The sequence below is a fragment of the Oncorhynchus keta genome, chromosome 6, assembly GCF_023373465.1.
Source record: "Oncorhynchus keta strain PuntledgeMale-10-30-2019 chromosome 6, Oket_V2, whole genome shotgun sequence".
NCBI lineage: Eukaryota > Metazoa > Chordata > Actinopteri > Salmoniformes > Salmonidae > Oncorhynchus > Oncorhynchus keta.
Window position 1 is genome coordinate 33010037 of NC_068426.1, and position 27413 is coordinate 33037449.

Genomic DNA, 27413 nt, shown 5'->3' on the forward strand with positions numbered 1-27413 from the left:
TTTTTCAGTTTATGTCTCAGTTGTTGAATCTTGTTATGTTCATACAAATATTTACACATGTTAAGTTTGCTGAAAAACCGTAGTTGATAGTGAAAAGACGTTTATTTTTTTGCCAAGTTTATAAGTTCAGGAAATGTTTGTTATTTTTTTACAAATATTTTACCCCTTATTTTTTGAGACACAAAATGATCTCCATACTTCTATTTGTTTGTATGGATTACATTCAGACGAATTGCTCGACACTTGTGCGGGTTGTAGAGCAAAACAGAGAACACCATCATGCTCGCTAGAGTCTCCCTATTCCAGAGTGGTCATATAATAATAATAATGATGACAATAATAATAATTTGTAGGCCAAACCATTCGGACGCTACAGACTTTTTCGTGACTAGACCTAAAAAGGCCACCATAGTCGGAAGCTGTGGATTGAAACACAGTCCATGCAAAACATCTGATATCTCTATCTTAAATTGCTGGATTATGATGGGGATGTCTTTATTATGTTACTTAAATTGACGCACCAAGGCGTCACTGGACAATTAAGGAATAAAACATGCCAAATAACATTACTATATGCTTTTAAACAATTACATTCTTAAATGTATTTCAAAATACTTACATTTTTCAATTTTTCTGAAAATCTCCATTTTGATTTACACTGGAAGTATGATAGATATTGACAATCTTAAATCTTCAATGTGGCTGTTGTAGACAATTGTACTAACTATACTGAACAGAAATATAAATGGAACATAAAACCATTTCAAGGATGTTACTGAGTTAAAGTTCATATAAGGAAATCAGTCAATTGAAATAAATTCATTAGGCCCTAATCTATGGTTTTCACATGACTGGGCAGGGGCACAGCCATGGGTGGGCCTGGGAGTACATAGAAACACCCACTGGGGAGCCAGGCCCAGCCAATAAGAATTAGTTTTTAGGTGAAGAAGCTGGATGTGGGGGTCCTGGGTTGGCGTGGTTACACGTGGTCTGCAGTTGTGAGGTCGGTTGGACGTACTGCCAAATTCTCTAAAATGACATTGGAGGGGGCTTACTGTAGAGAATTTTACATTGAATTACCTTATCTCAATTGACAACAGCTCTGCTGGACATCCCTGCAGTCAGCATGCCAATTGCACAATCCATCAAAACTTGAAACTTCTATGCCATTGTGTGTGACAAAACTGCATATTTTAGAGTTGTCTTTTATTGTCCACGGCACAAGGTGCACCTGTGTAATGAACATGCTGTTTAATCAGCTTCTTGATATGCCACACCTGTCAGGTGGATGGATTATCTTGGTAAAGGTGAAATGCTCACTAACAGGGATGTAAACAAATGTGGTCGCACAGTTTGAGAGAAATAAGCTTTTTATGCATATGAACAATTTCTGGGATATTTTATTTCAGCTCATAAAACATGGGACCAACACTTTACATGTTGCATTTACATTTTTGTTCAGTATATGTTGACACCAAATGTCATGCATTTTCACCAAACATAAATCTTATGGCTGAGATCCCGTTACCGGGAGTGATATAACAACAACCAGTGATAGTACAGGGCGCCATATTCAAAAGAACAGAAATCTCATAATTAAAATTCCTCAAACATACATGTATCTTATATCGATTTCATAGTAGTCTTGTTGTTAATCCCGACCACAGTGTCTGATTTCAAATAGGATTTACAGGGAAAGCACCACAAACGATTATGTTAGGTCACCAACAACTCACTAAAATACACAGCCAATTTTACCAGCCAAAAGAGAGAGAGAGAAAAAGCACATATAGAGATTAAATGAATCACTAACCTTTGATAATCTTCATCAGATGACACTCATAGGACTTCATGTTACACAATACATGCATGTTTTGTTCGATAAAGTTCATATTCATTTTAGAAAATCTGAGTTTACATTGGCGTATTAGATTCACTAGCCACATTATTCAACAGAAATACTTATCATAAATGTAGATGATAATACAAGTTATACACATGGAATTATATATATACCTCTCCTTAATGCAACCGCTGTGTCAGATTTTAAAAAAACTTTAAAGAAAAAGAAATGCATGCAATAATCTGAGACGGCGCTCAAAAGTAAAAACACCACAGCCGCAAAGATGGCGTCAACATAAACAAGAAATTACATGATAAATATTCCGTTACCTTTGATGATCTACATCAGAAAGCACTCCAGGAATCCCAGGTCCACAATAAATGTTTGTTTTGTTCGAAAATGTCTGCTATTTATGTCCAAATACCTTATTTTGTTTGCGCGTTTGGTATACATATCCAAACGCTAATTCTGGTCAGCGTTATATCGGACAAAAACTTTAAAAAATGATATTACCGGTCGAAGAAACATTTCAAACTAAGTACAGAATCAATCATTAGGATGTTTTTAACATATAGCTTGAATAAAGTTCCAACCGGAGTACTCCTTCTTGTCTTCGTGAGCAATGGAACGCAAGTGACTACCACGAGGAATAAACATGATCAGAAAATGGCTAATTGCCAGACACCTGACTGATTCTGCTATTATTCACTCCCACAACATCATAGAAGTCTCATTATAATTTCTATTGATGGTTGACATCTAGCGGAACCCCTAGGCAGTGCAACATCATTCATATCTCAAGGGGATTTCATTGGGGACTCTGGTGAATACATTTAAGCTCAGATTTCTGACTTCCTGTTTTGATTTCAACTCAGGATTTTGCCTGCCAATATGAGTTCTGTTATACTCACAGACATCATTCAAACAGTTTTAGAAAGTTTAGAGTGTTTTCTATCCAATACTAATTATAACATGTATATATTAGAAACTGAGACTGAGGAGTAGGCCGTTTACTTTAGGCACCTTGTTCATCCAAGCTATCCAATACTGCGCCCAGCCATAAAAAGTTAATGTGAAGGTGGATATAGGGAGATATGAGTCATTAATTGTGAAATGGTAGAGTAGGACACACTGCTCTCTCCTCTATCTACTCTATACACAGATGATAATGGCAATGTATCCCTGAGTGACAAGATGGCTCCCGATTGTGAAAGCTTTTTTTAGTTTTGGTTAATGACACCATGGCAGTGTCAGAATTTTCTCCCTTTCTCTATATTTCTTGCACATTCTTGCTTTCTCTCTCTTCTCCAACACTTTATCTCTCTATCTTCATCTGTATCTCTTGCTCACTTATTTCTGTGTCTCACACTTTCCCTTTCACTGCCTCTCTCACACTTTCTCTCTCTCCCATGCTCTGTCTCCTCTCTCTGAAGTGGGAGTGAGAATTGAACCTGGCTCCCCGCTGTGTTTTATCCCCAGAGGTGTTTTAAACTGGGACTCTTTTCAACATTCTCTACAATAAGCTACTTATCTCTTTTCTTCTCTTCAAAAACTACGCATGTTGCAGAAAACATGTCATATATCGAGCTTCTTCCAACTTTCAGACTTCCGATGTGTGCGTTTTGATGCAGATTAGGTTTTGATACCGGAGTAGTTTATGGTGGTTAATGAGATATAGGAGAGAGAAATTGCTCCCGAACAAAAACGATTTGATCAAGAACGAGTTGTGAAATGTGACACCTTTAAAATATTAAAAACCTGTAAACACTGCTAATATTCAATTAGAGGTCACCAAATGACGAAGCTACAGACATATCCAGAAAGATTCTGAAAATAATGTTGCTCTAACATTTCACTTTTCTTTTTGTCCCTGCCTTCCATAGAGGATGAGCTGCAGCTACCTTCTGTGCACCATCCTCCTGTTCGTAGCCGTCCTACTCGCCGTCACGGTAACCGGCACCATCCTCTTCATGAACCACAACCAGGCCCCGCCCATGTCCGACGGCCCTCCCCACATCTCCACCAATCAGGACGAGGCCAACGCCCTGGTCACCGTGGAAAGGGGCGACGGCTCGCGCATCAACATATTTATTGACCCCAACTGTCCTGACTACAATGGGAACTTCCTGCGCCTGGAGGGGGTGCAGACATCGCTGCTCCACTCGCTGACTGACCACGACGCTGACCTGAAGTCCGTCAAAGGTCAGGACCGGGCACTGCTGGTCAATCTAGCTGAAGAGGTGACCAAACTGTCGGCCCACGCTGGTCAGCTGAAAATGGACTACGAGTCTCTGAGGCGAGGCCAGGGGAGTTTGGGACAGGACCTGAACACACTGCAGACAGAGCAAGGACGTCTCATACAGGTGAGGTACTACACGCTACAGACATGTTGCCTAAAAACACTGAAACACATTCGACACTAGTCTGAGACAAGAGTCTCAGAGACGAGGACAGGGGAGTTTGGGTCAGGACCTGAACACTGAAGACAGAGCAATACTGTAAAATGAATCTAGTTGATTCAACTAATTATCATTTAGTCACTGGTTCCACAGCCTTTTTTAATTTACTAAACTTTTCAGTCAAAGTGTAACCTGAACTAAACATTTTACATTTTACTTGAGTTAGGGACACACACATGTTCAATTACTGCTTTTAACATACAATATTTTCAACATGTTGTGTATGTTCATTTATACAGTAAATATCCCTACCTGGGATTTGAATTCATAACCTTGTGGTTTATTACATTCCTATCTTTATTCCGCTCCACCGTGTCTGTGTCGATGACAGATTCCACCTGTATTCCTATGCTTCAAAGTAAATCAAAGCTCTGCTAAAAGCACACTAAAAGTACACTCAAGAAATACTGTAGTCAACAGACACTAATAAACAGCCCAAAACACACTCTGTGACACACTTGATTTGACACACGTATGCGCACCCTGACTAAACTACTCTGGGGCAGGACCTGAACACAGCAGGGCGGACTCATACAGTTAAGATACGACACAATACAGTGCAGACAGGGTTTACAGTACTGGATATTTGTCTCTGTCTGAGGCTGCGTGACTGACAGGCTGTATGAAAGGGCTCAGGAAGTGGGTTAGACAGAGTGAGTGTTGACTGACAGTCTCTTTGGTCATTTGGGATGTAACCTGAGAGTGTGAGAAAATGTGTACTTGTCGAGCTGAAGAAACCTATTACCAAGCACTGGGAAAAGATAACTGACAAATGTTCCATTTTTTCCATGGATTTGTTCAACTGAGCCTTCATTAAACTACACACAGAATCTACATGTTTTCACAAAGCTTTCCCTCCTGCACTTCTCCCGTTCTCTCGCTTCTCCCCTTCTCGTCTTATTCTCTCACAAAGCCATGATGACGCAAACTGAGTTCTACGTTCGCTACATACTTCAGTCTGAGACTGCCATGGTTGAAGTCAGTTTGTGGTGGAGTCAAAATGAGGGTTGTCGTGCAAAACAAAGTCATCAACGGTTAGATCATCTCTAACCAATCAGAGTATCAAAGCCTGCGGCACATTTTCAAAACGCTGCTTTTCCTCCGGGGCAAGGAGTTTGGGTAGACAGGCAAACAATTCCCTTGCAACGCTCCCTTTCATTCTGTTCGCTACCCCTTTTCTGCTCATTCTCTCGTGAACACACAAAACAAGAGAGAATGAAAAAGAAAGTGAGGAAGAGAGGGGGAACAGAGAGGATTCTTCCTCCTGAGCAGCCGCTGCAGGAGCCAGTATATTGTGCTATTTAGGAAGTGAAACCAAGACATGGATTAGTGAGAAGCTTCCCGAACCTTTTGGCGTTCTGTTCCTCTGGCTGTTCAAACAGAGCTGGAAAAGGGCCTTCTCTTTATCAAAGACCACGTTCAAACCAGACCAGGAACACCGAACACAGGCAGTGGATGGAGAAGGGGGGGTTGGTGGGGATGGGGGGTGATCAAAGCTGTGGTTAAAAAAAAAGACACGCAGGAGAGGGCTTTGCGTTGTGGAAGTATCGCTCCCAGTAAGCCATTTTATTTTAGGAGGAAGAGGGGCTGTGAGGGGAGGTAGTGAATCTCTGAGTCGACTCGGGGAAAAATCTGTCGATGTGCCATTGAGCAAGGTACTTAACCCTAATTGTGCATGTATGTCGCTCTGAGTAAGAGCGTCTGTTCTAATAGAGCGTCTGGTCCTGGTCAGTCCCTGGATGGGAGACCAGATGCTGCTGGAAGTGGCGTTGGAGGGCCAGTAGGAGGAACTCTTTCCTCTGGTCTAAAAAATATCCCAATGCCCCAGGGCAGTGATTGGGGACACTGCTCTGTGTAGGGTGCCGTCTTTCGGATGGGACGTTAAACGGGTGTCCTGCCTCTCTGAGGTCATTAAAGATCCCATGGAACTTATCGTAAGAGTAGGGGTGTTAACCCCGGTGTCCTGGCTACATTCCCAATCTTGCCCTCAAACCATCACGGTCACCTAATAATCCGCAGTTTACGATTGGCTCATTCATCCTCCTCCTCTCTCCTGTAACTATTCCCCAGGTCGTTGCTGTTAATGAGAATGTGTTCTCAGTCAACTTACCTGGAAAAATAACGGATAAATAAAAATGTCAATAAATAATCAAATGTGAGCGTATTATATCTGTAATCTAACAGAGCTGGGAGACTCCATCTTGTCATTTCCAGGGCCATCTTCTCATTTACACTAGCTAACCAAGGAATGGAAAAAGACCTACAGGAAGCGAAATGCAGATTCTTCCAGTGCTGCAAGACAATATGTTTCTATTAAAGTCCCCTATTTACAGTGCCTTCGGAAAGTATTTATACCCCTTGACTCAGTGATTCCCAAACTCTGTCCTCGGGACCCCAAGGGGTGCAAGTTTTGGCTTTTGCCCTTAACACTAAACAGCTTATTCAAATGATCAAAGCTTGATGATTTGTTGATCATTTGAATCAGCTGTGTAGTTCTAAAGTAAAAAACAAAATGCGCACCCCCTTGGGGTCCTGAGGGCCGAGTTTCGTAAATCCTGACTTGACTTATTTCACATGTTCTTGTGTTGCAACTTGAATTCAAAAGGGATTACATTTATATTTTCGTCTCACACATTTACACACAATACACCGTAATGTGGAAACCTAGTTTTTGAAATTTTACCAAATTTATTGAAAGGAAACACATAAATATCTCATTTACATAAGTTATTCACACCCCGAGTCAACACTTTGTAGATGCACCTTTGGCGGTGATTACAGCGTTGTCTCTGGTTTTTGGATGTTTTTAGTCTGAGCCCTGATCATGAGGAGGCCCGAGAGATGATCATGATGGCGCAGACAGAGATGGTCGCCTCGCTTCAGGTCCTTAGGAAACTATTCAGAAATTTGTTTTTTTATGTGTTATTTCTTACATTGTTAGCCCAGAAAATCTCAAGTGTTAGTACATACAGCCGGGGAGAACTATTGGATATAAAAGCAACGGAAACATACCAACATTACGAGCAGGAAAATGACTTTCCCAATGCGGATCCTTTGTTCGGACCTCCACGCCGGACATGGGATCTTATCCCAGAGCCGACCCAAAACACTCTGGCCGCCGCAGGAGAGGCAGACGGAGTGGCCTACTGGTCAGACTTAGAAGGCAAGCACACCATTCAGCATATTACGCTCTAGACAAAAAGAAAACCAGCCCCGTAGAAGAAAAATCGAGTTCTTGCTCCTAGACAAATTAAACAACTTCTTTGCTCGTTTTGAGGACAATACAGTGCCACTGGCATGGCCCTCTACCAAAGCCTGTGGGCTCTCCTTCTCCATTGCCAACGTGAGTAAAACATTTAAACGTGTTAACCCTTGCAAGGCTGCGCGTCCTCAGAGCATGCGCAGACTAGCTGGCTGGTGTGTTTACGGACATATTCAATCAATCCCTATCCAGTCTGTTGTGCCTACATGCTTCAAGATGGCCACCATTGTTCCTGTTCCCAAGAAAGCTAAGGTAACTGAACTAATTGACTATCGCCCCATAGCACTCACTTCGGTCATCATGAGGTGCTTTGAGAGACTTGTCAAGGATGATATCCCCTCCACCCTACCTGATACCCTAGACCCTCTCCAATTTACTTACCACCCCAATAGGTCCACAGACGACACATTCGCCATCACACTGCACACTGTCCTATCCCATCTGGACAAGAGGGATACCTATATAAGAATGCTGTTCATTGAATACCGCTCAGGATTTAACACCATAGTACCCTCCGAACTTGTCATTAAGCTTGAGTCCCTGGGTCTCGACCCCGCCCTGTGCAGCTGGGTCCTGGACTTTCTGACCGGCAGCCCCCAGGTGGTGGAGGTAGGAAACAACATCTCCACAACGCTGATCCTCAACACTGGGGCCCCACAAGGTTGCATTCTCAGCCCTCTCCTGTACTCCCTGTTCACCCATGACTACGTGGCCATGCAGGCCTCCAACTCAATCATCAAGTTTGCAGATGACACCAGAGTGATAGGCTTGATTACGAACAGCAATGAGATGGCCTACAGGGAGGAGGTGAGGGCCCTTGGAGTGTGGTGTCAGGAAAATAACCTCTCACTCAACGTCAACAAAATGAAGGAGATGATCGTGGACTTCAGAAAACAGCAGAGGGAGCATTCCCCCATCCACATCGACGGGACAGTAGTGGAGAAGGTGTAGAGTGTTAAGTTCCTCGGCGTACACATCATATATGTTCATGTTCTTATTCATTCCTTTACATTTATGTGTAAGGTAGTCGTTGTGAAAGTTTTAGTTTACTTGTTAGATATTACTGCACTGTTGGAACTAGAAGCACACGCATTTCACATTAACATCTGCTAACCGTGTGTATGTGACCAGTACAATTTGATTGAATTGTGTCTGTCTGTACAGCTTTGAACATCTGGATTTGGGGATTTTCTCCCATTCTTCCTTTACACATTTTCGCAAGCATGGTTAAGTTAGACGGGGAGTAGGAGTGAACAGCAATCTTCAAGACTTTCCACAGATTGTCAATGAGATTCAAGTCTGGGCTTTGGCTGGGCCAATCAAGGACTTTCACATTATTGTTCTGAAGCCATTACAGAGTTGCTTTGGCTGTATGCTTGGGGTCATTGTCCTGTTGGAACGAAAATATTCACCCCAAGGTCGTTTGCACTCTGAAGCAGGTTCTCAGCAAGGATATTCCTCTATTTGGCTCCATACATCGTTTCCTCTGTCTTTACACTTCTCCCAGTCCCTGCCACTGAAAAGCATCCCCATAGCATGATGCTGCCACCACCTCATCAGACCACATAATCGTTTGCCTTATGATCTCACAGTCTTTCACGTGCCTTTTTGCAAAACTCCAGGAATGCTGTCATGTGCTTCCATCTGGCCACTCTCACATGAAGCCCTTCTGGCAGGTTCGCCCAACTCAGCCAAGGAACTCTGTAGTTCTGTCAGTGTAGTCATTGGGTTGATGGTCACCTCCCTTACCAAGGTCCTTCTTGCCCCGGTTGCTCAGTTTGGTCGGACGGCCAGATCCAGACAGAGTCTGGGTTTTTCCATATCTTTTGAATTTCCCAATGATGGAAACCAGTGTGCTCTTGGACTTCATGGTGTAGTTTCTGCTCTGACATTCACTGTCAACTGTGGGACCTTTATAGACAGGTGTGTTTCTTTCTAAATCATGTCCAAACAATTTGGTCACAGGTGGACTCCAATCAAGATGTAGCGACATCTCAAGGATGATGTATGTACCTGAACTCAATGTGGAGTGTCATAGCAAAGGGGTATGTAATCAAGATATGTCTGTATTTCATTTTATAATAATAATGCTAAAAATGTGAAAAACATGTTTTCACTTTGTCATTATGGTGTATTGTGTGTAGATGGGTGAAAGAAAACATATATATACTGAATCGATTCTGAATTCAGGCTGTAACAAAATGTTTCATAAGTCAAGTGGTATGAATACTTTCTGAAAGCACTATAGGCGACTTTGAGAGGTTCTGGACCGGTTGCATCCATTCTTTTTTTGTGTACAGAGCACTCTGTGAACAGTGCAACAATTGCTGTGCACTCCTTGAAAGGTCTAGTTGTCCTGCTTCACATACCTCTCTCTGCTCTGAGCTGAGATACAGTATGTGAAATCGGACACCTAATTTGAATATTTTCGGGCCGATCCTGGACAAAGGATTGATATCCGCTGGCTGTGAACCTTGCAGCTCTGCTTGCAATACTGTATATGGAACGGGAGAACCTAGCGATTGCAGCAAAAAGCAATCTTATCTCACTGAGATGTTCTCAGATGGATTTAGAGCTCTCAATATCAAAGAATAAAACATTATTTAATAGAATTGAAACACGACCACTTTTTCTTGGTCACTTTGGGCTTATTGCTGGAGTTGTAACGAGTCAGAAGGCATTTGAATGGCATCTCTGCGTCGCTCAGAGGACGCTGGGCAGAACATTCTCTGTCATCAGTTCAATGAAATGGTGCCAATTTTGTACTGTCAGTAAGTATGATTGCTGCTATATTTAGAAAGCATTTCAATCATTTCAAGCCCCATTCCCCCACTTTTGTTGAATAGGAAAAAATAATATATGATTTGTCATGTTTGCATATTTCTATTATATTTTAGCACAAATTACTTGCTGTTTGGGGTCCCAATGCAAACATTCTCATATTTCTGCAGATTCTCACAGTATAACGTGTGTTGAAGATCGACAAATGCTGTTTCTGTCTGGCTACAGACCTAGTCTACAGAATACACTGTGTTTCCCATTTCCTTGTCTAAATACTAAAAACATGAAGACCAAATGGAATCTGCAGAGGACAAAAGCCTCCTCTTAAGTCCCTCTAAGTCATTTTAAATGGTGTTTGTTTAAAGAAATGATACCCCTGCAGTTTGAGCTTGGTACAAGTCATATCAGCTCCAGTCAAACAGCCCCAGCTTTAGCCATGCAGAACTCACGGGGGGAGTGGGATAGAGAAAGAAAGAGAGAGAGCGTTGATTGAGAGAGAAACCATAGACGGCGTAGAGGGATAGAAAGGGAGAAAGAGAGAGATATAGAGAGGGAAAAAGAGAGAAAGCATATAGAGAAAGAGCTAGACTGAAAAGAGCGAGACCAAGATGGTAGCAACGAGCGTCTAGCGGGGGCTAAGTGGAGGTGGCGGCGACGGAGACGTCCTGGTAGCAGAGCAGAGCCACAACCCTGTGTGATTGATTTCCTCCCTCAGATGAGGCGAACGCAGGCCACTCGCTGCTCTGTGGTTTATGTGCGTGCAGACGCTGTTCCCCCACCTGACACTTCAGTATAACTGTCTGATCTATGACTATCTGATCCCTGGCCCGTGTCCAGGGACAAGATTTATGGTGCCACGGTTAGTAAATGGCCCTGACTGCATGCAACACGGGGAGCCCCAGGAGAATGGTTCCAACCCACGACACAGTAAGGAACTGTCCCAGAATGACCCAGAGGTGTGGGAAGGACGAAGGATCTGATTGGACAGGTATATAGACCATCTCAAAGTTAGGGTGTGTCCCTTTGATGGACAGACTAATTTCTTTGGATGTCTTTTTCTTACACACACATAGATTGTAGATATAGTTATTCCTCAAGAAATCACAAATGTCATGCCCTCGAGCTAGTATTACCTTTCAAACACACTTACATCTGATCTCATAACATCCTTTTGCACACACACACACAGACAGACGCACGCACACGCATGACGCATACACACATCGGGCACTACTGAAATCGCATTACACGGCCACAGGGTCTCTACACACCCACTAAGGATATGACCCATTTTACGCTGAGGAGAGAGGGAGCACAGGGAATTTGGTTTTTGTATTTTGTATGTGCTTCTGTATACCTGGTTTGTGTGTGTGTGTGTGTGTGTGTGTGTGTGTGTGTGTGTGTGTGTGTGTGTGTGTGTGTGTGTGTGTGTGTGTGTGTGTGTGTGTGTGTGTGTGTGTGTGTGTGTGTGTGTGTGTGTGTGTGTGTGTGTGTGTGTGTGTGTGTGCGTCTAGGAGTGCATCTATACAAGTGAATGATAGGATGAGTCACCAAATTCCCCTGATTTCACTGAGTTCCTTGTGTGAGAGAGATGGAGGGGGAGATATAGGGGATCTAGGGAAGAGAGAGGGGGGTAAAGAGAGAGCTGTCAGCAGCTTATCACTAAACCCAGACTAACACACAATTAGCATCACAATACAATTAGTTCTCATTACAGCCTTCTAAAGCAGCTCCACAATGGCCTGGGGTGACTCCCCTTACTACACTAGATGTATCAAGTGTTTAAGTAAGTGTGTGTGTGTGTGTGTGTGTGTGTGTGTGTGTGTGTGTGTGTGTGTGTGTGTGTGTGTGTGTGTGTGTGTGTGTGTGTGTGTGTGTGTGTGTGTGTGTGTGTGTGTGTGTGTGTGTGTGTGTGTGTGTGTGTGTGCGTGCGTGCGTCTAGGAGTGCATCTATACAAGTGAATGATAGGATGAGTCACCAAATTCCCCTGATTTCACTGAGTTCCTTGTGTGAGAGAGATGGAGGGGGAGATATAGGGGATCTAGGGGAAGAGAGAGGGGGGTAAAGAGAGAGCTGTCAGCAGCTTATCACTAAACCCAGACTAACACACAATTAGCATCACAATACAATTAGTTCTCATTACAGCCTTCTAAAGCAGCTCCACAATGGCCTGGGGTGACTCCCCTTACTACACTAGATGTATCAAGTGTTTAAGTAAGTGTGTGTGTGTGTGTGTGTGTGTGTGTGTGTGTGTGTGTGTGTGTGTGTGTGTGTGTGTGTGTGTGTGTGTGTGTGTGTGTGTGTGTGTGTGTGTGTGTGTGTGTGTGTGTGTGTGTGTGTGTGTGTGTGTGTGTGTGTGTGTGTGTGTGTGTGTGTGTGTTGTAGTTATTGAGGCCAGTGGAGGGCCTGTGGGTTTCTCTACTGTAATGCTGTTAACACACCAGACAATAGCTGACTCCATGGACACTGCCTCAGACTCACAGGAGTCTGAGCCACTTATCTGTGGCTTTTTGCAGGGGCAGAGGAGTGTTTATGTGTTCGTGTGCGTATGTGTGCAAATGTGTGTGTGTGTGTGTGTGTGTGTGTGTGTGTGTGTGTGTGTGTGTGTGTGTGTGTGTGTGTGTGTGTGTGTGTGTGTGTGTGTGTGTGTGTCCAACACCAGGCTGGGTAGCCGCTGGACAAGTAGGTGTACAGCGGTAGAGAGCAGAAAGTAAAGAGCTAAAGAGCTAGAAGGTAGAAACATAAACAGTTAGAGAGGTCTGTTGCTCTATTCTCTACTGGCAACCCCATTTATCAATCCAGTGGGCTCTGGCGCTTTTCTCTAAACCAATTAGGGGGCAACATGCTGGGGATATTGGCTTAGATCAGAGGTACAAAGCTTTGGTCCATTGTGTTGGCAATATACAACCAATCAGTAAATCAAGTGATGGGCAGGGAGAAATGAAAGTAGCAGGACTTGAGGGCCTGTTATGTTTAAATACAGTCTTTTTGTGGCCTATGGATCCTGAGCACCGAGCCAAGTTGGGTTGTACTGGGCATTTTTGTTGTTGTTATTAAACTAGGCAAGTCGGTTAAGAACAAATTCTTATTTGCAATAACGGCGTACCGGGGAACAGTGGGTTAACTGCCTTGTTCAGGGGCAGAACGACAGATATTGACCATGTCATCTCTAGGATTCGATCCAGCAACCGTTCGGTTACTGGCTCAACACTCTAACCACTAGGCTTGCCTTGGTTACACATCCACCACATTGTCTGGAACAGTGCTGGAAAGAACAAAGTGAAAAGGAAACATGCGGCCCTGCACAGTACGGTTCAGGTCGGCCCTACGGTGTGAATCAGGCATTGGAGTTCTGCTCAGGGTGGAGTAATATTTCTGGACTACAGTGGTGGATATTTCTACACAAGCATACATAGTTAGTCATTAAGAATTGTCAACTAATAGTTCATATCTTCAGAACAGAGACTACATGTTAGAATAAGTACAAATCCTACCTCTCCTTCCTGTATGTCTCATTCCTTCTCTCTCTACCACTCATTCAGGACTGTACCTATCCCAACACAAATGATAATACAAATCATGGTTAACTAATGGTTAATACTGTGTATTGCAGCTGCTGTCCGACTGCCAGATCAACATGGTGAAGGTGGTGAACTCTGTGAGCGATGCTCTCAACTCCATGCAGAAGGAGACGGGTGGACTAAAGGCTCGTGTCAAGGCTGACCTACAGCGGGCACCGGTCAGAGGCGCTCGCCTCAAAGGCTGTGCCAACGGTAAATCTCATAACTGTCTGTCTGTCTGTCTGTCTGTCTGTCTCTCTGTCTGTCTGTCTGTCTGTCTGCCTGTCTGCCTGTCTGTCTGTCTGTCTGTCTGTCTGTCTGTCTGTCTGTCTGTCTGTCTGTCTGTCTGTGTGTGTGTGTGTGTGTGTGTGTGTGTGTGTGTGTGTGTGTGTGTGTGTGTGTGTGTGTGTGTGTGTGTGTGTGTGTGTGTGTGTGTGTGTGTGTGTGTGTGTGTGTGTGTGTGTGTGTGTGTGTGTGTGTGTGTGTGTGTGTGTGTGTGTGTGTGTGTGTGTGTCAGTGGAGGCTTCTGAGGTGAGGACAGCTCATAATAATGGCTGGCACGGTGTGAATGGAATGGCATCAAACCATGTGTTTGATGTATTTGAAACCATTCCACTGATTCCGCTTCAGCCATTGGCACGAGCCTGTCTGTCTGTCTGTCTGTCTGTCTGTCTGGCTGGCTGGCTGGCTGGCTGGCTGGCTGGCTGTCCTGCATGCATGCATGCATATATATATCTATGTTTGTGTGTCTCTGTCTTCATATGTGTCTGTCTGTCCTGTATATGAACAATATATCTCTCCAGCTGTGTATTATTCAATAGTCTGCCAGTGGTGAAGATGAATATTACCTCAAGGCCCTTGGTGCTTGTGTTGAATGTATGAGTGTTGAATATACAGCATGTACATATATGAGTAGTGACTGGTGTGTTTATTGTGGTGTGTTGCTCGGAGTGAGAGCCTGAGAAAGCCTGAGGCGTGGTCGCCGAAGAAAGCTTGAGTCAAACCTAAAAGACCTGAGGAGAGTCTCCCTCTAGCCACCAACCATGGAATACACTGCGGCTGACACTTACATACCACACACACACACACACACATACACTAACACTAACACACTCGAGAGCATGCGCGAGCGCGTGTGCGAGAGCGCCACAGGCCCCAGGTTCCCATTAATATTTCTCACACATAGGGACTGCATGAAAATCCTTGATGTAATTTCACACTCCCGGATTCCTGCATATGTGGAACTTTACAATATCCATTTCAATGACGGCCCTGCTAGCTACCACCCTGTCCAACAGGCTATACACTGTAACAAAAATATCATTTGGATCAACCTAATAAAAACTGGATCAACTGGTTACAAGTAAAATGGTTAGGTTTTCTCAATTGAAAAAATGACATTTGTTGAAACCAAATATACGATTCAATGCTGTTCAATACCACTATTTCAATTTGCAACCTATTTCTTTCAACATTCATCTTACTTTCCCTTTTTGTTAATCAAATAATACGTAGATTTTTCACTTTGGAACTGCCTCTCCAAATTTCATAAATTAGCTTTCAAGCAATGAAATCGACGTCCTCTTTAATCACGCTATGAAGTATGTTCCATACCATAAATGAATCACTCCAAACACATTTACGTAAGACTTTCACATCAACTTGCTACAACATTGTTACCAAATAATGAAGGCCTCACCCACACAAGCATTGCTCCCACCACAATCACTTACAATTTAGTGTGGAATATGCACATGACCCAATCAAAAAATAAAATGGAATAGATTTCCTGGAATGACATTCACTCTCATGGGTCGTTAAAGAAAAGCAACCCTGAAAAGGCCACGCCCCCAAAAGGCCATGCCTCCAATAGGCCATGCCTCCAATAGGCCACACCCCCAATAGGCCATGCCTCCAATAGGCCACGCCTCCAATAGGCCACGCCCCCAATAGACCATGCCTCCAATAGGCCATGCCTCCAATAGGCCACGCCTCCAATAGGCCACACCCCCAATAGACCACGCCCCCAATAGGCCATGCCTCCAATAGGCCACACCTCCAATAGGCCACACCCCCAATAGGCCATGCCTCCAATAGGCCACGCCCCCAATAGGCCACGCCTCCAATAGGCCATGTCTCCAATAGGCCATGCCTCCAATAGGCCATGCCTCCAATAGGCCACGCCTCCAATAGGCCACGCCTCCAATAGGCCACGCCCCCAATAGGCCATGCCTCCAATAGGCCATGCCTCCAATAGGCCACGCCTCCAATAGGCCACACCCCCAATAGGCCACGCCTCCAATAGGCCATGCCTCCAATAGGCCACGCCCCCAATATGCCACGCCCCCAATAGGCCATGCCTCCAATAGGCCACGCCTCCAATAGGCCACACCCCCAATAGGCCATGTCTCCAATAGGCCATGCCTCCAATAGGCCACGCCCCCAATAGGCCATGCCTCCAATATGCCACGCCCCCAATAGGCCACACCCCCAATAGGCCATGCCTCCAATAGGCCATGCCTCCAATAGGCCACGCCCCCAATAGGCCATGCCTCCAACTCTGCCGCCGCTGCGTTGCGCCCACCACTGTTCAATGCGAATGTGCACGTGTCGAACGCAATTTCGAAGCGTTCAATTCAATGAAAACAATCACATTGATCTGTCAAATTCGTTATTTGATTTCAGACAAAATTGCATAGAACCGACGCGTAATTCTGGATAATTCCAATCACAAAAAGCACTTCGCAGCTGTGCCGTCCTACTTTATACAGTGTACATGGGCGGAGGAGCACAGCCTACTCATAAGCACAGAGCATCACCCTGGCTGCATGTCTATGAAACTGCAAATTATACAGTACACTAGCATTGTGTTATTTGTTTTTTACATGCCTAAAATAAATATAAGTTGTCTGTAAGAAAAGCAACTTTTCTCGTGAATCTGAATTTGATGGTCATTTGCTAAATGGCATATATTACATTATTATTAAATTAAATTGTGCAACAAGTTCACCAGGCTCATAGGAGGGGCCGGAGGGGGGCGAGGTATGAGAGATGGCTAAGGGAAGTCTCTAAAGTGTCTTCTCTCCAAAATTATAGTGTTTGGCCCCTGTGGGAACTCTCTCTCTATGCTTTAAATTCTGGGGTTTGACCTACTGAAAGCTGGCATGCATAATCTATGAGAACTAATCATCACAGAATTCCCCCAACATAGTTACGAACCCACACACACCCACACACACCCAAACCTGCTGATCCCTCTGTTGCACAAATACTACATGTATCCCCAACCCCCCTCTCTCACCACCGAAGTCCCCATTTTCCCCCTCTCCCTATCTGTCAATGGAGGGATTGATATAGTAAGATGGCGCCGGAGAAGAAGGCAGATGGTTTACCCAGCCGATAGTGTTATTTTGTTCTTTATTTGCGTTGTTTATACATTATTTTTTAAACTTATTTTGTACATAATGTTGCCACTACCGTCTCTTATGACCGAAAATAACTCTGGACCATCTGTACTCCACACAGAGATGCATACAAAGCTCTCCCTCACCCTCCATTTGGCAAATCTGACCATAACTCTATCCCTCTGATTCCTGCTTATTAGCTAAAATGAAAGCAGGAAGCACCAGTGACTAGATCTATAAAAAAGTGGTCAGATGAAGGAGATGGTAAGCTACAGGACTGTTTTTCTAGCACAGACTGGAAAATGTTCTGGGATTCCTCCGATGACATTGAGGAGTACACCACATCAGTCATTGGCTTCATCAATAAGTGCATCGGTGACATCGTCCCCACAGTGACTGTACGTACATACCCCAACCAGAAGCCATGGATTACAGGCAGCATCCACACTGAGCTAAAGGCTAGAGCTGCCACTTTCAAGGAGTGGGACTCTAATCCAGAAGCTTATAAGAAATCCCGCTATGCCCTCCGACGAACCATCAAACAGGCAACGCTTCAATACAGGACTAAGATCGAATTGTACTACACCGGCTCTGACGCGCGTCGGATGTGACAGGGCTTGCAACGTACTACGGGCAATAAAGGGAAGCACAGCTGAGAGATGCCCAGTGACACGAGCCTACCAGACGAGCTAAACTACTACTATGCTCACTTCGAGTCAAATAACACTGAAACATGCATGAGAGCACCAGCTCTTCCGGAAGACTGTGCGATCATGGTCTCTGCAGCCGATGTGAGTTAGACCTTTAAACAGGTCAACATTCACAAGGCCGCAGTGCCAGGCGGATTACCAGGACGTGTACTGCGAGCATGCGCTGACCAACTGGCAAGTGTCTTCACTGACATTTTCAACCTCTCCATGTCCGAGTCTGTAATACAAACATGTTTTAAGCAGACCACCATAGTGCCAGTGCCCAAGAACACTAAGGTAACCAGCCTAAATGACTAGCGACCCGTATCACTCACATGTGTAGCCATTAAGTGCTTTGAAAGGCTGGTCATGGCTCACATCAACACCATCATCCCAGAAACCCTACCCCACGCTAATTTGCATATCGCCTCAACAGATCCACAGAAGATGCAATCTCTATTGCACTCCACACTGACCTTTCCCACCTGGACAAAAGTAACCTATGTGAGAATGCTATGTTTGAATACAGCCCAGCGTTCAACACCATAGCTCCCTCAAAGATCATCAATAAGCAATGGACCCTGGGACTAAACACCTCCCTTTGCAACTGAACCCTGGACTTCCTGATGGGCCTCCCCCAGGTGGTAAGGGTAGGTAACAACACATCTGCAATGCTGATCCTCAACACAGGGGCCCCTCAGATGTGCGTGCTCAGTACCCCCCCTGCACTTCCTGTTGACTCATGACTGCACGCCCAGGCATGACTCCAATGACACAACAGTGGTAGGCCTGATCACCGACAACGACGAGACAGCCTATAGCGAGGAGGTGAGAGACCTGTCCGTGTGGTGCCAGGACAACAACCTCTCCCTCAACGTGGTCAAGACAAAGGAGATGATTGTGGACTACAGACAAAACAGGACTAAGCACCCCCCTTCTTTATTTAGTCACTTTAATTTAAAAAATCAATTTTTATTTCACCTTTATTTAACCAGGTAGGCTAGTTGAGAACAAGTTCTCATTTGCAACTGCGACCTGGCCAAGGTAAAGCAAAGCAGTTCGACACATACAACAACACATGGAATAAACAATCATACAATCAATAATACAGTAGAAAAATCTATATACAGCATGTGCAAATGAGGTAGGATAAGAGAGGTAAGGCAATAGTGGCGCCATGGTGGCGAAGTAATTACAATATAGCAATTAAACACTGGAATGGTAGCATGTGCAGAAGATGCATGTGCAAGTAGAGATACTGGGGTGCAAAGGAGCAAGATGAATAAAAAAATACAGTATGGGGACGAGGTAGATTGGATTGGCTATTTACAGATGAGCTATGTACAGGTGCATTGATCTGTGAGCTGCTCTGACAGCTGGTGCTTAAAGCTAGTGAGGGAGGTAAGAGTCTCCAGCTTTAGTCATTTTTGCAGTTCGTTCCAGTCATTGGCAGCAGAGAACTGGAAGGAGAGGCGGCCGGAGGAAGAATTGGCTTTGGGGGTGACCAGTGAGATATACCTGCTAATGACTCTAGCCACATGTACATACTACCTCAGTTAACCAGTGCCCCTGCACATTGACTCTGTATCGGTACCCCCCTGTATGTAGTCTCGCTTTTGTTATTTTACTGCTGCGCTTTAATTACTTATTCTATATCTGTATTTTTTTTAACTGCATTGTTGGTTAGGGGCTCGTAAGTAAGCATTTCACTGTTGTATTTGGCGCATGTGACTAATAAAATTTGATTTGATATGCCCACCGTATAAGGCTATAAGAAGTCTAGTGGAATGTTCTCTTCATCTCTCTCGTTTCTCTTTGTGTGCTCTTACGTAATGTTTTAGCCACTTGTTTTACTGTCCAGCTACAATTCCAACTGATAGATTTTTGGTTCTTTTCGTCTCTTTGTCTTTTTCTCTTCCCTTCTGCATCTCTCTTCTCTCTGTCTGTCTCTCTTTCTCCCTCTCTCTAGGCTCTCGTCCTCGTGACTGTGGCGATCTGTATGCTAACGGGCAGAGGGAGGATGGCATCTACTCTGTGTTTCCCACTCACTACCCCTCCGGCTTCCAGGTCTACTGCGACATGACCACGGACGGAGGGGGCTGGACGGTGAGTCATACTGTACACACACACACACGCTCGCTCAGGAAAACCACACACACATTCAGAGGCACACTCATAGAGGGCACACACACGCACGCACACACACACACACACACACACACACACACACACACACACACACACACACACACACACACACACACACACACACACACACACACACACACACACACACACACACACACACACACACACACACACACACACACACACACACACACACACACACAAACATATATAGGGAAGAACACACACTCACATGAAACACACACTCATGAGTGGAACGGTCTGGTGTCTGCATTAGAATAGAAGAAACACAGCCATTTATATCCTCAAGTACTCCAATAGTTTTCTTATTCATCCACAACAGACACAGTCTCTCTCCCATCTCTCTCCTTCTTTGCACTTTTATTGGGTTGTTAATCAAAATGAAAACTCCCGAGCTAAAAGGTAATGAAATGCTTTTTATTACGATTACCTTTGGGTTTATTACGTTGTTTTAAATTGTTTTTTACTCTCACTTACAATTGATATCTGCCAAGCCACACTAAAATAAGAATCATTCGGTGTGGAATGCTCTTAATTAAAACTGTCCCAGAATGCAACATGCATTTCATTTCACCAATCTTTTGGATCTCCAGAGTACAAACATTGTTTTCTTCCACACTCCTCATGATTAAAATCCAGCACTGCAGACTTGTCTATGTAGAGAAACCAAAGTGGAAGAAATGCGCTGCGATTAGATTGCTTGTTTAACTTTAGACCTGACACAGTGTGTAGAGCTGAAAAAAAAACAGAAAAAAAACAGGGGAACATGATATGGAAATGCTTCTAAGACAGTGCCTGAGAGCGCAGGTGAGGATAAACATGAGAGAGGGAGATACATAACTACTAGGTATCCATCTACGTCTGAGAGGGAGAGGGAGAGAGGAGGGAGGGAGGGAGGGAGAGGGAGAGAGAGAGAGAGAGAGAGAGAGAGAGAGAGAGAGAGAGAGAGAGAGAGAGAGAGAGAATCAGTATTCAAAGAAGAATGAAGTAATTGAACAGGGTGAAAGAGAGAGAGAGAATTGAATAGGGGGAGTGAGAGAATGAGAGCATCTTTTCGGTAGATATGAGAAGGTGGGGAGGTATTACAGACTGTGGGTCCTTGTGTCATAGTTATCTGTCCCCGTTATCTGTCCCCGCCAGACAATCTAGCGTGACAACTACTCAGCACTTCACTCAGTAGTTTATGAATCAGATAGACATACTCAGCCGCAGATTTAAATGTACACCCCAATTTGCCACTGTGAGACTCTCAAAGACACATCGCTCTGCTTGTTGTGACACTAGAATGCTAAGTTGTTTATTTTCACTTGTCTTCCTGTGATAGGCTTTTGATAAGGTTCGGATATCCAAATACAGTAGGATATGATTAAGTTAGAATGGAATTGAATGTTTAGTTGTTTGTTGTCGAAAGGGAAGACACTTGTCTCCTATTCATATCCTGAGTGGCGCAGTCGTCTAAGGCGCGGCCGTCTAAGGCACCACATCTCAGTGGAGGAGAAGTCTTCCCGGCTGTGATTGGGCGTCCTATAGGGCGGCATGCAATTTGCCAGGTTTTTGGCTGGCGTAGGCTGTCATTGTAAATAAGAATTTGCTCTTATTTGACTGACTTGCCTCGTTAAAATATATATATATATATAAGGATTTGATATCCAACTACGGTAGCAGAGGACAAAATGAAGTGCTAGGTTGTTTTTGTGTTTTGCAGAGTGGTTTGGTATTAAGCGATCACACACTCTTGTGTAGCTGGGTCTACACAAGGCTATTTTGTGAGATTGAATCTTTGGACAGCTGTCCCACATAGAGGATTAGAACGGCAGAGACAGCGAGGTGAACAAACACTGTCACAGAGCTAGTAGATCTAAACACACTTGGCTAACTCCCAAATGTACTACTTCCCTATGGAGTGCACTTCTTTTGACAAGGGCTACTAAGGCTCCGATCAAAAGTGTTGCACTTCACAGAGAATAGGGTGCATTTTGGGACACAGCCAACTGTTACAGAACTACTACATCTAAAAACGCTGTCACAGAAACACTAGATCTATATGGTTTTGGTGATGGGAGACATAAGCCGTGTTCATCTAGCTTTACTGTGTGTGTGTGTGTGTGTGTGTGTGTGTGTGTGTGTGTGTGTGCGTGCGTGCGTGCGTGCGTGCGTGCGTGCGTGCGTGCGTGCGCGTGCGAGCGTGCGTGTACTTTTTGTGTTCTCTTTTGTGTGTCCTGTTTATATTAGTGTACTGTATGTGTGTGTAGTTTACCCGGTTCAGTGTGTGTATGCAGTGTGTCAGTGTGCGGTGCAGTGACCATTTTTCTCTCTTGTTCTGAGCTGTAGTGGTCCTCAGGGAGACGAGAGTGGAGCTCTTATAAGGAACTAATAGTTTATCTGCTTTGTAAATCATCTGTAGCCTGCAGCGCTTTGGCTGTTCCTACACACTTACGACAAGTGCAGCACACCAACACACACACACACACACAACAAAAACTCACACGCATAAAATACGAGATGGGGACAGTTTAGGATATTTTGTCGGCTGGCCCATTGTCCACCATCACAGAGAGACTGCGCTGTCTGAGTTAGTCCCTACACCAATAACCTTCTCAACTCTGCCAAGTTAATGACAGACACACGGTGCGTGTGTGTGCGTGCGTGCGTGTCACTGTCAGCGAGCGTGCCTTACACAAGCAAGGTCATAGCCTCCTGTGACAGAGTGCTTGACACAGCATGGTGTAGTACAGCCAACCACCAGTCTGTATCTGGGTGTGTATCTTTCCATGTTGGTGTGTTTGCGCATGGGTGCGTGCTTGCGTCAGTCACTGTCAGCAAGTCTACCAAATGTATGTATGCCTCTTTGCATGCTGTTCTTCGCATGAAACATTTAAGAATGAACTCATTCTAAATGTGCCAATGTCACAGCCAAATTGCTGAGACCTTAACAGACAGAATCTCATCTCCTGTCTGTCTCCCTGTCTCGGGTTAACACCTCCGGGTCATTAACAGCCAACGAGAGTTAGGACTGTCTAACAGGTACAGAGAGACGTGGGCTTACATAAGGAATGAACCGTATGCTGCAGCTCACTCAAACAGAGCAGCCCTACTGAGACTAAGGCACACACAGAGAGGGGCTTGAAGAGGGAGGGAGGGAGGCAGGGAGGGAGGGAGGGAGGGAGGGAGGGAGGGAGGGAGGGAGGGAGGGAGGGAGGGAGGGAGGGAGGGAGGGAGGGAGGGGGAGGGAGGGAGGGAGAAGAAAGACAAATATCTTCAGAGAAAGAAGGTTGGGATCTCTAGAGAGAAAGTGATGGAGTAGAGAGAATGAAGTTCTAGAGGGCCCCCGGGGGAGGCTGTAGTCTACAGAGGTACAAAGGGAGGGGACGTGACGTATAGGTGTTGAATCAACTACGGTATTGGAATTCTAGGTCCTTTTGAATCACACCTTCTAACCACGTTCCAGTATCCAGCACGGCTCAAAACATCAGTCTCCTCGGCACTACAAGAATGTTAGCACCCAGGTCCTCCACGTAAGTCAGTTAAAATATGGCTTTCCTCCCCAGGGCTGCAGAAGCGCAGTGTTATGGTGACCTTTTCCACAGGGCTGGTTAGTGCTGGTGATTGAATAGGGCTCTCCGTCTGGTGATAAGGTCAGGCCAGTCTGCTGTGTGATAGTGCTGGGATTAGAGAGTGGGAGAGGGAGCTTTGAAATGTGTCCCAAATTGCTGTGATCCCTACATAGTGCACTCCTTTTGATCCGGGCCCATAATGACTCTTGTCAAAAGTAGGGAATAGCGTGCCATTTAAAGTAATGCCACATTGTATCGGCCAACTACAGCAGATAGCCCTCCCTAGTGTTTAGTATTAGAGAGATTTTAGTACGAGAGGAGATGCCCTGTGTGTTCAGCCACAGCAGCCTTCTATCATTTTTGTGTTCACATCTTTATGCCCACGTTTAAGTTCAGTGCAGAACACAGGAGATTGATGGTGTACAATGTGTGTGTGTGTGTGTGTGTGTGTGTGTGTGTGTGTGTGTGTGTGTGTGTGTGTGTGTGTGTGTGTGTGTGTGTGTGTGTGTGTGTGTGTGTGTGTGTGTGTGTGTGTGTGTGTGTGTGTGTGTGTGTGTGTGTGTGTGTGTGTGTGCGTGCGTGCGTGTGTGTGTGTGTGTGTGTTTGTGTGCTTACTTCCTAGCATTACAGCTTTATGTAATAGACATTTGGGGATGATTTATAGCTGGGGGCTGTGATGGCCATTCCATTCTTCCAGTCTACCGACCACAAGGCCAGAAAATGTGAAAACAATGAACTTTTCCCCAGCATTTCCCGCAAGAAAATAAACTATTGTCACATTCCACTGCAAGATTCACTATCAAAACCCTCAAACATCACAGCCAGCAAACACACTGCAGTGTATCCAGTGGAATGTCTCACTCTTCAAAACAAGACTTCACCATTTACCTTATTTTTTTTTGTAATACAAACATACAGTATTTCCCAGGGTTGCACAGTTCCAAAGTATCTATCTGTGTGAAATATGTTGCCATGAATTTCAGACAGGTTTATCTATTATTTCTATACTCGTGACATACTTGCTTCAGCCCTGGTTTCTCAGGAGGGAACATGACAGAGGAAAAGGGAATATTTTTGTCCTTCAAGGTTTGACACTTTTTTTTTTTTACCTCATTACCATCTTTAGGCTCTCACTAAAAGAGAGAGAGAGAGGGGGGAGCAAGAGAGAGAGAGAAAAGTATGAGAGAGCCGGGAGAGACCTTAAATTTCAATTTTATTGAATTGAATAGAAGAGAACGAGTGAGAGGTGAAAGAGGACTGCAGAGGAAAGAGAGAAAAGGAGAAACGGAGAGCGAGAGGGTTGAGCTGGTGAAGGGAATGTAGAAGGTTCTCTGGGGTAATTGCCGCAGTATTTCTCCTTTCTCTCATGCGACAGACCAGGGACACAGAGCGGGGCCTGTCTGTCTCACAACCTGTATGTTCGGAAAGATGGTGACGGATAAAAGACACTCAATTAGACCAGGGGGAGAGAGGACCTGTCACATGTACCTCTCCCTGCTTCCCTGCTTCTCCCCCCTCTCAGCTCCCCCCTCTCAGCTTCTCTCCCCCCCCTCTCAGCTTCTCACCCCCTCTCAGCTTCTCACCCCCCCTCCCTCTCAGCTTCTCTCCCCCCTCTCAGCTTCCCCCTCCCTCTCACCTTCTCCCCCCTCCCTCTCAGCTTCTCCCCCCTCTCAGCTTTCCCCCTCCCTCTCAGCTTCTCTCCCTCCCTCTCAGCCCCCCCTCTCAGCCCCCCTCTCAGCTTCTCCCCCCCTCTCAGCTCCCCCCTCTCAGCTTCCCCCTCCTCTCAGCTTCCCCCTCTCAGCTTCTCCCCCTCTCAGCTTCTCTTCCCCCTCCCTCTCAGCTTCTCTCCCCCTCTCAGCTTCTCTCCCCCTCCCTCTCAGCTTCTCCCCCCTCTCTGCTCCCCCTCTCAGCTTCTCCCCCTCTCAGCTTCTCACCCCCTCCCTCTCAGCTTCTCTCCCCCTCTCAGCTTCCCCCTCCCTCTCAGCTTCCCACCCCCCTCTCAGCTCCCCCTCCCTCTCAGCTTCTCCCACCCCCTCTCAGCTCCCCCACCCCCTCCCTCTCAGCTCCCCCCTCCCTCTCAGCTTCTCTCCCGTATTTGCTTTTGTTATTGCTTGTCTGTCTCTCGCTGTCTTTCTGTCTCTCACTGTCTGTCTATCTCTCGCTGTCTTTCTGTCTCTCGCTGTCTCTCTGTCTCTCACTGTCTGTCTGTCTCTCGCTGTCTTTCTGTCTCTCGCTGTCTTTCTGCCATTTCTCTCCTTCTGTTTCCCTCTCACTGTACCTCACACTGCCCCGATTGGTTCTCGCAACCCTGCTTGGTCCTTCTCTTTCACTCTCTTACGTCTTATTCCTACATTCCTACCCTCTGTCCACATTTATTTTGCTGTCTTCGTGTCCTTCCCCTCCCCCCCCCCCCTCTCTCTTTCTATCCATCTCCCTCTCTCTTTGGTGTTCTCTGTGTGAAGTGTGCAGTGCAAAGGGAGGAGGACATTAGACAGAGTGATGTGCATAGGGACAGACGTGTATCAGTCAGGAAATGGTGCCCACGGCCGGCCCGCTCAATAGGCAGAGTGCGGCATTTTCTGAGCTAAACTGACCAAGACGCACCTCCAACAACAACACGTAAGACTTCACATAATTCCTCCCAAAAACAAGGACAACTTCTGTCAACCATTGGCATATGGGCTTTTTAGGTGAGCGCTGATGATAAGCAGTTCCCACTTTGTCAAAGGTGCAAAATATTTTGCTTTGCTGCTGGAGAGACCCATCGATACAGCGTTCCATCCCAAAAATAATTGAACATAAACGATATAGCAGATATATATATAGGATATGGTAGAACAGGTGTTTGGCCTTTTCTGTAGCCTACAGGGTGGAGATACAATGTATGTCCATGTAATGAGAAATACACTTTTAACATCATGCAGGTTTCTCTGATTAAATAGCCTAAGCTAAACGGTACCCAATGAAATAAAATGTTAAAAAACAACGTGTCCTAAAAATAGGACAGGTCCAAAGTAAAATGGACAATATGGAACGGGCAATCGCAACTGTTGGCCAGGAGTTTCACCCGATTGTCACGATCGGCGGTTTCAAGTTTGTATCCGTATCGTTTTTGACAAGCCGATCGTAGTGAAAATAATATTTTTGGTCTCGCCTAGAGCAGCAGAAGGGCAAGGACTTGGCCCTGACGGTGCCTTGTTCACATTCAGCTACATCTGTGTTTTACTGGTTATAGCCTGGAATATCAAGTACTGCCATTGGAATGGATTCGGTCTTAGCGTAGTATACGTGATTATTATTTTATTTTGCTTAAAGTAGGAGACTAAAAATGGACGCTGTCTTAATAATGGATGGGATCAGATCTATCAGAGTGCCGCATTATCGAAAATATGCTTTTATCAAAAAGCACCGCCTATCACTCTAAAATATTAAATTCTGCTAAGAACTGAAATGTGGAAAAAGTTTGAGATTCAACGTGTGATTGTGTGCAGTTTTGTAGCACTCTCTATTTGGAGTCAGAGTGCATTTGGAACCACTTGCGTTCTCGTCAATAATGCATACCCAGTTAGTTTATTGGTTTTGAAAAAAGAAAACACCTTCCTGGATGGATTCGGATGTAAGTCTGTCTGTTTCTGTGGGACGGAGGAAAAGTAAAGATCTCATTCTGTAATCGGTCTTATATGTTTTTATT

General features: G+C 45.0%; 1 protein-coding gene across 2 annotated transcripts in view; it reads left to right on the plus strand.

The window, feature by feature from the left end:
• The window catches only part of LOC118385408 (fibrinogen C domain-containing protein 1), a 250845-nt gene that overhangs the window by 82354 nt on the left and 141078 nt on the right, over window positions 1-27413 (plus strand). For both annotated transcript variants that reach the window (XM_035772529.2, XM_035772530.2), the window contains 3 exons: window positions 3727-4206; window positions 13960-14119; window positions 19969-20105. In XM_035772529.2, the coding sequence (XP_035628422.1) occupies window positions 3727-4206; window positions 13960-14119; window positions 19969-20105 (777 nt within the window). The remainder of the gene's footprint in view (window positions 1-3726; window positions 4207-13959; window positions 14120-19968; window positions 20106-27413) is intronic.